Source organism: Trichosurus vulpecula, chromosome 9 (assembly GCF_011100635.1).
Source record: "Trichosurus vulpecula isolate mTriVul1 chromosome 9, mTriVul1.pri, whole genome shotgun sequence".
Classification (NCBI taxonomy): Eukaryota; Metazoa; Chordata; class Mammalia; order Diprotodontia; family Phalangeridae; genus Trichosurus; species Trichosurus vulpecula.
In genome coordinates, this window is record NC_050581.1 from 113,200,511 (window position 1) to 113,213,230 (window position 12,720).

Below are 12,720 nucleotides of genomic sequence, written 5' to 3' on the forward strand. Positions count from 1 at the left end.
AAAATACTATATTAGATGTAGGATTAATTAATTTGGTAGAAGCCTTGCCTTTATGGAACAAAAAAGATATGAAACATTCCTTAAGTGGTTATTTCTACAATTACGAAAATAAAGAATAGAATAAGCAGAGTAAGAGATTGATGAACAGGATGATATCACCACCTGGTACGATCAAGGAAGCCTTAGAACACATACTATTTGAGATGGACTTGATACTTCAGCAGAAGTTCAAAAGAGAATGAAAGATGGAATTAGGGCATGCCTAACCATACGAAACTTTGGAAGTAAAGGCATCATGATAGTAAAGAACTGGGAGAGATGAAGGAATGACCACTGGTTCAAGTAGACAATGTCTACAAGAGAAGAGAAAAAGGAGGGAAGACTAATGTCATGGAAACCAAAAGAGGAGGTAAACTAATTAGCTTATTGAAAATACTGGGAGTAGGTAGAAATTTTAATTGTTATTTTGAAATAGGTTATTTATGTGAGGAAATAGCAATTTTCCATCTTCCTAATTATTCCTCCAGAATGAGTATTTCCCACCTTTGGAAAGCATGTGAGGGAGTGTCATATTCTGGGCCTGCAGAAGGAGTTAAATGAGAGAGGTTTCAGAGCTTCCAGGGATGTGAGGTTATGGAAGTTGTTCCTTGGACTTTCTCTTTAGATTGTACGTGCTCTAGATAGTAAAATAAGTTGGATTAAAAGAAACCACCTCATCTTATTCAACACAGAAATAGGTTTCGTTAGAATTATAGAACCAAAAGAGACATTACTTAGAGTAAAATTTGAAGATTCTTATTCGGTCTTTGATGCTATCTTGCTAAGCATGCATTCTTGAAGTTTCTGGGCCTCAGTTTCCTACCTTGTAAAGTGAGGATTCAACTAGATCCTCTCTAAACCATGTCCTTTCCCTTATATCATGCTGTGTGCCTCTCAAAAAAAGTGGAGGCCTGGGTTGCCTCCATATGCCGTTTATGTGGTTACTTTTCACTCTTTTCTTTTTGCACTGTGCTTTTCAAATTCTGTTTCAGGCCATTAAACCTTTAAGCCACAAGCCTTCAGTCTGATTTCAAAACTACAAAGATGTTACAAAAAGCCCTATTTTGGTTAAGTCATTATTCCCAAGTGACATTCATTCCCAAAATGTGGACACCTGTTAAGTTCCCTATCATTATGGAAGTTGTGTATTTCCTATAGCTTATGCTGCTTGTTTTTTTTACAAAATTATTTTGATTTTAGTAATAAAACATACAAAATCTAAAGTCCTCCCTTAACCTCTTTCTGCATAGGGACAAGAAATTTATATATACCTCCCAGTTCTAGGAATCCATAGCTAAATTGGAGAAGTGAAAAATTGCTATTACGTATAAATAAATTATTTGAAAAATGTCTTTAAAAATTTCTATCCACTCCCAATATAAGTAACAAAACCCTTAGCATATTTATGAAAATTTCTTACCCCCAGTACATAGCTCACCAGGTAGTTTGGAAGAAATATTTCTACTTTAGTAAGCTTTAAACCAAAGTGGTTGGATAGTAAAGTTTCCATCCCTGTAATATTGCTAGAGTCCTTAGCTGTTACAACCCTTGTTACATGCATGATGTAGCTCATTCTTCTTGACCTCTGCAACATTTGACACTATTGACCTGAATTCTCTCTCTCATTTGAGTTTTCAGGTCAGTGCCTTCTCCAAGTTTTTTACTTGTCTAACCAATTCTCAGTCTCCAGACTCTTTTCTTTCTCTGCTAGAAATGTCAAAATATAGATATAGATATATATAAAGCAGGCTAACTTAGGAAATAGTATTCCTTATTCTAGTATTCACTTAGTGATCTTATTAGTTCCCTGAGGTTGAATTATCCTCTCTGTTGATGTGATTCCAAGATCTCTATTTCCAGCCTGAGTCTCTAACTGGTGTTCATTCCTGTGTATTTAATTGCCTGTTGGACTTGACAAACTGAGTGTCTCGAAGACGCATTGTCTTCCCATCTCTACATACATATCCTTCTACTGAACTTCCCTATTTCTTTTTAAGATTTGCAACCTCACCATTGATCCACAATTCCTCTGTTCTCTGGTTTTTGGTTATAACATCAACATTATTTTTACCCTCTGTACATATCTAATTACTTACCAAATCTTATCTGCATGTCTGTGTCATCTATAGCCACCACTGTAGTTCAGTCCTTTACTACCTCTTATCTTTCCTATCGCAGTATCCTCTTAATGAGTCTCCTAATTCTGAACCTCTCTCCTGTATATACCATCATCTACATGTTAGCTCCCTATTACATTTCACAAACAATTTGTTGGCAACTTAGCTTTACGGTTTCATTTTATGTAATTTCCTTTGCAACCTCACTGAACAATACAACCAAACTTTGTTCCTCACATGGCACTTTTGTTTCCTATATCTGTGCCTTTATACTGACTGTCCACCTTGCTTAGAGTATATTCTGCTCTCCTAGAAACTTTTCCTTCAAGACTCAACTCAAACAATACCTTCTACAGTGAGCTTTTTTTTCCCCCTTACCTCCCTGTATTTAAATTTATATTGTATTTTCTATGTGTTTATATATGTATATATACATACAATATTATGTATACATATTATATACACATGTACACATACATATATTCCTATAAAAGTATGTAAATTATTTGACAGGGATTTTTTCTTTATTTATTTAAAAATAAAACTTTGTGGTATATCTCTAGCACCTAGCACAGTGCCTGGCACATAGTATGTGCTTAATAAAATGCTTGTTCACTGATTATTGATGATTTACAGCTCACCCTTATATAATGGCTTTACAGCTCAAAAAGTGCTTTTTTTTCCTTCTGACAGGGCATTGTTACTAATACAAAATATTCAGCCCATTTTACAAATGAGGAAATTGAGACTCAGACTGACCAGCCTTTAAGTCACAAAAGTAGCAAGTGTTAGAATCAATACTCATTGTCTAATATTTTCAATTTTCATCACACTTTCTCTCTTAGGAACAAGTCCACATTAGTCTTCAATCATTGGCCTTTAACCAGAATAGAAGGTTCTTTGGAGCCATATGTTTGTCTCCAAAGAACAGAAAAAGAAGACTGTATGTGAAACCAAAGCTAACATACAGCTTGCTTCTTTCAAATTATATGATAAATTCAATGTGTTACTTTCTAAGCTGTCTAGCTTGTCTGCATTTACCACTGAATTTTTTTGTGCATTTTTTAAAAATGCCTCAGTGATCTTTTTTGTTTCTTTTCATTTTGGGGTTGGGGGTAAGGAGACAACACTATTGCTAATTGCCTTCTCCCTCCAAAGTAGTCCTTTCCCTACTTTAAGAAAAAAAAAGAGAGAGAAAAGTCCTTGTAACAGGTGAGCATAGTCAAGAAAAATAAATCCAAATATTTACACTGTCCAAAAGTATGTCTTTGGGAGGGGTAGCATATTTAATCATTGGTTCTAATGAGTTGTGGTTGGTCTTTGCATTGACCAAAGTTAAGTTTTTCCCAGTTGTTTTATATACCATGTTGTTTTCTTAATTGTTCTCATTTTCAGTTTAACTCTGTATTAGTTCATACAAATCTTCCCAGGTTTCTCTCAAATAGTTTGACCATTTCTTTCTTCATGGTAGTATTCCATTATATTAATATACCATAATTTGTTCACTTACTCCTTAGTTGATACATATCCATTTAGTTCTATGCTACTACAAAAAGAACTATTATACAATATTTTTATACATATGGGCTCCTTTCCTCCTCTTCTTTTTTTTTTTTCCGTCTCTTTGGTATGTAGGCCTAATGGTTGGATTCAAAGGGGGTGTATAGTATAGTGGCTTTTGGGGGGGGGGGTAAAATTCCACATTGCTTTCTAGATGGTTGAGTGGATTCAGTTCTATTTTCCTTTAACCCCTCCAATAACTGTCATTTTTGCCAGTATGAAAGGTATGGAGTAGAACCTCAGAGTTGTTATAATCCTTTCTGACAGGGATTTGGGGCATTTTTCATATCTATTCATAGCTTGAGTTTCTTCCTTTAAGAACAATATTTTCTTGTTCTTTGACTGTTTATCCACTGGAGAGTGGTTCTTGTTATATATCTGAATCAATTGCTTATATCTAGTATATCAGACTTTACCAGAAAAGCCTAATGAAAAGTTTTTTTCCTCCCTCAGTTCACTGTTTCCCTTTTAGTTTTGACTGGCCTGATTCTGTTTGTACAAAAGTTTTTCAGTTTTATGTAATCAAAGTTGTTCATTTTATTCTTTATAGTTTTATATTCTTTATTTGGTCATGAACTCTTCCTCTCTCCATGGCTGTGAAAGGTCCTGTGACCTTTTATATCTAATTTGTGTGTCCATTTAGCTCTCACCTTGATCTATGATGGGAGTTGTTGTCTAGTAGTTTTTGTCCATTAAGGCCACCTTACCCAGCAATTGAGGTCTTTAGGCTCATCAGACATGATACTACTTTCTTCTCTTTGTTATGTACGTGTTGTTTTCCACTCTTCTACTGTAGTGGTTTTGTTTTGTTTTGTTTTGTTTTAAAACTGGTTCCAAAGAATTTTGCTGCTTTTTAGTACTTTTTGATACCTGAGATTATTGAACACCTTTCCTTTCAACCTTTTAAAACTCTGTCAGTATGTTGAGTCATTTCAATCAACATTTTGTGATTTTGTTTGGGATTTTCTTAGGAAAGATACTGGAGTGGTTTGCCGTTTCCTTCTCCAGCTCATTTGACAGATGAGGAAACTGAGGCAAACAGGGTTAAAAGTGACTTGTAAAGATAAAGACAAAAGAAAATAAAGAGAGAAGGGAGCAAGATAACAACAGGTGGAAAAGGGGGTAAAATTGAAATTTATACAAATGCTTAATTTAATGAAACTTAATGTGAGATTTTTTTTTTTTGAAACCAAAGAAAACGCATGTAAAAATACTTCTTTTGATAGTAGGGTGGTAGTAGTTTTAAATATTTTGTGAAGATAAAATGTTCCGAGTTGTATATTAAAGTTGTTCCATCTAGGGTGTTTCTAAAATGAATATATGCTGGTAGTAAATGAAATATGATTTTTTTTTCTTTTGGTTATTGAAAAGGTGCTTTGAAAGATGCACTAGCAGAGTGAAAATAGGATGAAAGTTTCTAACTAGATAAGAGAATGTCTTCCAAGTTCAGAACAAAAAGGAATCAGAAGATTTATTTAAGCCCAAATTATTCTGTAGTCTTTTCTATGGGGATGTAATGCGTAGCGTACTAGAGATAGAGTCCAGAAAACTAGGGTTCTAGACTTGTGACCACAGGCAGATCCAGCTAACTTCTTCTTTCTTCCTTCCCCTATTTTAGTTTCCTCTTGTATAAAATAGTGATAATAATACCTCACAGGGTTATGAGATTCAAATGAGAATTTATATAGAATGCTTTGCAAACTCTAAACTTCCCAAGAGTAAGAGTTATCCACGATGCCTTAGGAAGGTAGTGAGTTTCCCCTCACTAGAGGTCTTCAAGCAAAAGCTATGTGGATATAAAATGCTTTATAAAGCATGTTGTAATGGGTTTTCCTTTGGGTATGATTTGGACTAGCTGGTGGCTGTGAGCCCTTCCAACTCTAAAATGCTCTGATTTTTTGAAGTCAATCTGTGTGGCAGTTTATTATTCCTCAGAAGTACTAGAGAAATGTACTGAAACATGGACTGCTTTAAATTGAACATCTATTATTTTTTGTGTTATTTCCTTTTTGACTCATACCTGGCATTTACATTGTGCTTTGCAATTTGCAAAGTGTTTTCCATCCACTTGCATTTGATCCTCAAAACAATGCTGTGAGGTAAGCAATGCAAATATATCCTCATTTTACAGATGGGGAAACCAAAGTTCTGAGAAGTAATTTGTCTAGAATTACATGCCTGTTAAGTGACTGAACTAGAATCTGAGCTAGACTCCAAATTCTTTACACTTTGCATTATACCTTATCTGCCTGTATAACTTGCATTGTTAATTTGTACTATTTTTATGCAATAATTTTAATTCAGTTCCTGTTAAAGGAAGAGAGAGTTTCCTACAAACAGCAATGAAAACTTAAAATAGAGTCCAATTTTTTATTTTTTGATAACTCATCTTTTACACTGTTTATTTTACTATCAGAAATTTTGTATGTATGTTTCTGCACACATATATGTATGTATATACAGACATGCATATAGTCTCACAAAGTGTGTGTGTGCATGCGTGTGTGTATAATACATATTGGTATACTAGAAAGAAATTTGATTTTGGCGTAAGACTTGGGTGAGAATCCCAAGTTGGGCAATTCACTTAAACTTTGAGTCTTCATGTCCCCCTCTGTAAAATGGGGACTTTGAACCACATTGTTTTAATGCCACTTATCAGTGCCAAGTCTTATCTTCTGTATGGGTGGGAGGTGTATATGTATGTGTGTAAGTAGGATATGCTTTGCCTTATGGTGTGGAGGCAGTTTTGGTGTCTCAGGGTTGTGACAAAGGAGCATGAGTGGCTTTCCGCAAGCTTGAAAGGCTGTTCAGAAAGCAATCTAAAAAGTCAGAGACTTATCACCAGGTTGGCAACAAGGTATAGGATTTTTCTCCCATAGCACTCGTAGGCTGTGTATTAACTCACAAAGGGAGTTATGTAGTCTGTCGCTGGAGGAAAGAGTGAGTATACCCATCTTGAACAAAATTTTGGATCCTTGAACTATTGAAAAAGGGTAGAGAACATGTATATGTGTTTACTTGTATGAGTACCTACATATAGATTTTTTTTTTCTTCCATAGTGCAGTTTACTGGCTGTGTTAAGATACGTCAAGTTGTATTGATTATGAATTACAAATGTCTGAAAAGCTGATGGTGTTATTTCCTTTGTCCAAAAACTAAGCCTCCTATTTATAATCAAGCAGATCTGGATAAGATCATTAGTGACTTTATGATTGTCATTAAGAATATGACCTACATTCTCTAGTATGGTAGAACAAGAGGCAGTAAAATTATAGAATGAAGCAACAGAGAGATAATACAGCATTGAAAGACACTGGCATATGGATCAAAGAAAGCTATAGATGTTTTACATGAAAAAACTACAGTGCTATATTTGGATTCAAAAAATAGACTTGAATTTCAGTTGTTGCACAAATTTGTCAGCCTAGGGAAGGGTTCATGGACTCCCAAGGGGATAAAATGGGGAAAGAACTTTTTTTCTCCTGAAATGATTCAGTACTCCCTAACTCTTCTTTTAAGGATTCTGCGATTACCATTTTCCTTTCCAGTTTATCAACAACAAGAATATTTCTAAATCTCTGGTAGTGGCAAATGAAGAAGTCTTTTAGATGGGTACAGACTAATTGGAATAGATTTCAGTTTCATACATGAATTTGCTAATGGATTAGGTTATTTCTTGTTATAGAGGTTATATAAACAAAACTGCATGATGAGGTTGAGCTCATGAGTTAAAAACACCAAAAATTAGCTCTCTATTCCAGTTATACACACACATGCGCGCGCGTGCACACACAACAACAAAAACCCAAACTTTGTTCTATTTTTCTTGTAAATTTTCATTCCCTTAAAGATATATAATTTTTCAGAATTGTAGATAAAATTATAGCTTAAAATGAAGGAAGAATTTAAGTGCCTACTGTGTGCCAGGCAGCATGCTGAATGCTTTCCAAATATTGTCTTATTTGAACCTCACAACAACCCAGGAAGGTAGATGCTATTATTATCCTCATTTGCTACAAAATCTCACTGATCACTTAAGCTAACGTCAAAGATAATTTTTTGTTGTTATGCTTTTTTCAAGAACGCATATGTAGAATCAGAAGTGACGTTACAAGGTTATGTATTCCAATCTCTTTATTTTTAGGGGTAGCTAGGTGGCACAGTGGATTTGATTTAGCACCTTGGAGTGAGGAAGGCCTAAGTTCAAATGTGGCCTCAGATGCTTACTAGTTACATAACCCTGGGCAAGTCACTTAATATCTCTCTGCCTTATTTTCCTCAACTGTAAAATGGGATTAATAAATAACTCCTTTCTCCCAGGGTTGTGAGGATAAAATGAAATATTTATAAAACTCTTAGTATAATGCCTGATACATGGTAGGTGCTATATAAATATTAGCTGTAGCAAATATATAATATTTTACAGATACGGAAAATGATTTGTACTTGGGCTTTCAGGTTCCAAATCTATTTTCCACTCCTTTCACATTTTTGACAAAACTCTAGAAATTATAGCCTTGCTGAGAATTCCAGAGTTCAGTATTGATTAACACATTGTGGTGATGATGTCTAGATTAAAAAAATGTGAAAAATTCACGTTAGCTCTTGTCATGAAACCACTTTAAATCACCACATTTATATCGGAGAGATCATGGTGTTGCTTCCAGCTCTCATGGTCATTTTATTTGTACCACTGCCATTGTGAATAATGGGAATAAATTACTGATGTCAAGGATCTAGCCTTTAGATTCTGCTTTCAATAGCATTTGGTAAATGTTTTAAAGCTAGTTTGAGTTACTGATTTCAGCTTTCCAGTTTACCAGATGATTTTTTGAATGGGAGGAAAATAGTTAATCTTTGTAAAGAATTTTCAGTGCTGTGTATACTGCATCCCATACTGTAATGCTTGAAGTTTTTGAAATAAATGTTCGATTACATATCGCCAGGAATGTCAGATATTTGGAAGATAAATTTTCATGTCAGCTAATTGTGTCACAGCCTCATTTGTTGCATTGCATAGGTGTGTTTGAAAACTCAGCCATGAGCCTGAGGCCTTTTTTTAAGAGATGCCTAATCTTTTGTTGTGCTGCATTTATCTGATTGCCCTCACAGTTACTTAACTTCTATAGCCAAGAAGTTTCACAGCCTGGAGTTTACAAAGCCACAGAAATGGAGCAGGACTAGGAATTGAAAGCATTTATCCCAATAGAACGTTTTTATGGCAGGTTCCTACAGTGAGGGAAGTTGAATGAATGTGTTTGTTTTCATATACTTCATCATTGAAGAAGGGCCATGTTTTACTTTCTTTTCTTTAGGGGCCAGGAACTATTAAAGCTTCCTGCTAAACTCCCCAAGTGTATACTTCTCTAATCACCCTTCCCAGTCGTAGTAAGATGTTACCTAGTTTTGGGCACTGACTTCTCTATCTTCCTGTTCTGTTTCCCTTCAACCCTCAGTGTCACATCTCATTACTTGCAGGATTAAGGGGTGCTAATAGCCCCGACATCAGAGAAATAGTTATTCTCATTACTAAAGGCTTAAAACAGTTTTGTTGGGCAAATTTTTTTCTCCAAATTTAGTTTGTCAGTTTTCAATTCTATTTCAAAAAAGGTTGTAGGTATTTGATAGTTCATGTGTTTAGTCACTAGTTGTTACAGAAACACTCAAAGAGACATAGTGTCTATTAACTTTAGATCAAGGGTTCTTACCCAAGGTCTACAGATCCTATGGGATTTCTGGAAAGTTTTGGGCAAGAGGAGGGGGGAAAATGGGGGGAGAGGCCAAATTACGTATTTATTTTCCCTAATTTCTAATTGAAATTTAGCATCTCTTTCAATTATTATGATTTAAGAAAAACCCAACATTCTAAGAAGGGGTTCTTAGGGTCACCAGATTGCCAAATGAGTCCATGGCACAAAAAAAGACTAATAATCCCTGTCCGAAGGAAAGGAACTAACCATAAAGATAAGACATCTTGAAACTGTCATCAGATGAATGATTGATGGAAAAGCCCTTAATAGCACATGGTAGTGATCTTGAAGCATTTTAAAAGCAGTCTTGTAGAAAAGGAAATAAGCTTAGCATTAAGTTCAGAACTAGAACCAATAAGTAGAAGTGATAGGAAAGCAGGGCATTCTAAAGAAGTACTATATAAAATTGAGAGCTGTCCGTCAGGTAAATGGGCTGCCTCATTAATTCAGCAAGCTGGGCCTGCTGAATGCTAGTCAGTTGTAATTCTCTCTCTCTCTCTCTCCTCCCCATCCCTTCAATGTTCAAGTCAAAGCCTGAAAGAAAGATTGGGAGCGAAGTTGAAGTAGATGCTCACTTAGTCTCTTCTAACTCCCAGTACTTTGTTAGAGTCGTAGAAGAAAAAGGTTTTAGAGGAATTTCATAAAACTCAGATGATATTTTCAGATTTATTTGAAGATAAGGGAAGCAAAGTTAGGTAAAAGGTAGCTTAAGAAGGAGATAACCTAGGAAGAGACTCTCTCCTAGCATGAATCCAAAGTGCTCCTCCCTCCGTTTAGCAGTAGCACCCCCAGATGCCATGCTGCTCATTTTCAAAAAGTATTCAGCTGCTGTCATATGTAAATACTGTATACATGTAAGCTCTTAATTATAGCAACCTCATGCTGCACTTAAGTGAGAAAAATGTTGTGGTTTTTATTGGTTCTTGTTCATAATATTTCTTAAAGGAAGGTTGGTATAATTAACTGCAATTTATATCTGAGGAGCCTGAGGCATAAATTACAATCAATAGGAAAATTCTCTGAGAAAATTATAACAAGCCCCTAGTCATTTAAATCTTACTGCTAATGACGGCTATGCTAGATACAAGTGAAAGTGAACATCTCTTTTTAAACTTCCTTTTCATAAATCTCTACCATATGTACATACTTCCCTAACTCTGAAGCTGTCTAGAATAGGGCTGTCCAAAATGCAGCCCGTATGTGGCCCCTGTACAAGCATAAAAATTTACATAAATGTTTTAGTAAATGAAGCTGAGCTACCGTAGAGCTCTCACTAAAATGGCAAATCAAAATATATTGTCTATTGTTTCAATAAAAACCTAAGGTTGGACAGCCCTGGTCTAGAACATAGTATTAGAACAATGTGAATCAATGTGAACAATTAATAAAGTATTGTATAAATTATAAATGTGTGCCCAGTCCTTCCCATTTCTGTCTTGCCATGTAAAATTATCATTATCAAATAATTGAAAAGTTCTCTTTTCCACAAAACTAACCTTTCTTCTGATTTGTTTTTTTAGGAGGTGTATCGAATTCCAAAAAAGAGTCAGACTGAAAAAGAGAACAATGGTATGTATTCATTGATCCTCTACAAATGAGTTTGTGTTTCCTTAGTTGGACATAGAGTTCCCTGAGGGACTTTGGGGACCATGGTTCTTTTTTCTTTGTAACTAGCATAATGTGCTCAATAAATATTTGAGGATGGAGACCTTTTTGGGACTTTAACTCCTTCATCTACAAAATCAGTGGTCGAAGTAGGTTTTCTCTAATGTCCTTTTTAGCTCCAAAGTGCTGTTTCAGTATAATTCTTACACACACCTTATTATATCTTTTTTTTTTGGAGGGGGGAAGGCAGGGCAATTGCGGTTAAGTGACTTGCCCAAGGTCACACAGCTAGTAAGTGTGTCAAGTGTCTGAGGCCAGATTTGAACTCATGTCTTCCTGACTCCAGGACTAGTACTCTACTCACTGTGCCATCTAGCTGCCCCAACCTTCTTGTATCTTAATAAAAATATAAACTCTTTTGCCAAAATCATAGGAGTGTTGTAGATACAGTTTACCTAGATCTTAACTTTGACTTGGGCTTGACATTGGTTAATTTAGGTGGATTCAGAAATGGTTGACTAAGCATGGTCATTTACTGCTTCATGTCAGCCTGGAAGATCTCTAGTGGAATAGCCCAGGGATCTTTGGTTGGCCCTGTGCTGTCTAATCTTTTTATCATTGATTTGGATAATGGAATAGATAGCATAAATTCAGAATGACAAAGTCCTCTAAAAGATCTTAAAACATTAGAAAATCAAGTTGAATTACTAAAACAAACTTTAGTAGCAATAAATAGACAAGCTAGGTGGCACAGTGGTTAGAATGCTGACCTGGAGTCAAGAGTTCAAATTTAGCCTCATACACTTACTAGCAGTGTGGTTGTGAGCTATTCACATAACTCCTACTTGCCTCAGTTTTTTTCATCAGTAAAATGAGCTGGAGAAATGGCAAACCACTCTTTGCCAAGAAAACCCCAAATGAGATCAGAAATGACTGAACAGCATCTCTGGGTACAAGCAGAAGATGTTTGCTTTTTAGGGACACCAAGGAGCTCTAATTATTAAAAGTTAAATTACTGAGATTTTATTATGGGGGCAGGGTTCTGTCTCCTTGTCTTGGGGAATCAGGTATAGTTATTCTATATATGAAGCATAATTCCTTTCTTCTGAGGTTTTGGGGTTAGAGAACTTTCTAGAAAAGAACTATTCCATCATCTTGCTGGTCATGGACAATAGTATTTCTCTTTTAAAGTTGTCAGCCCATCTGGATACGTAATGAGTTCCATTTATTTAGATTGAAGTTTTAATTTACTTTGATAATACTAAAGAGGAAAAGTCGACTGACTTGGTTGTTTTAGTTAACTCTTTTTTCTTTCAGGCGATCGGGGAAGGGATAATGTAGGTCTTAGAGACCAAGCAGCTACCCCAAAGACTCCTAACCGATCCAGAGAAAGAGAACCAGAGAGGCAAACGCAGAGCAAAGAAAAAAAGAAACGAAGGAGTTCCCTTTCACCACCACCTTCTGCTTATGAACGAGGAACAAAGAGACCTGATGATAGGTGAGTGGGGGCAGTAATTACTCTATGATTTGATCAAGGACAGAAGTGCCTAAGCAAGCATTCCATAATTTCAATAGGAGGGAATTTGGATTGACAGGTAACCCTACAGAGAGAGAAATAAGAAAAATTACTCCAAATAGACCTTCA

The 12,720-nt window shown here is 35.6% G+C and overlaps 1 protein-coding gene across 2 annotated transcripts in view; it reads left to right on the forward strand.

Annotated features, from left to right (window-relative positions):
• The window catches only part of SETD2 (SET domain containing 2, histone lysine methyltransferase), a 157,359-nt gene that overhangs the window by 87,755 nt on the left and 56,884 nt on the right, over positions 1-12,720 (forward strand). Inside the window, exons 13-14 of one of the 2 annotated variants that reach the window (XM_036737580.1) lie at positions 10,991-11,039; positions 12,393-12,573. In XM_036737580.1, the coding sequence (XP_036593475.1) occupies positions 10,991-11,039; positions 12,393-12,573 (230 nt within the window). Of the gene's footprint in view, positions 1-10,990; positions 11,041-12,392; positions 12,574-12,720 lie in introns of those variants that run through there. The other variant, XR_005009101.1, reaches the window with a different exon arrangement.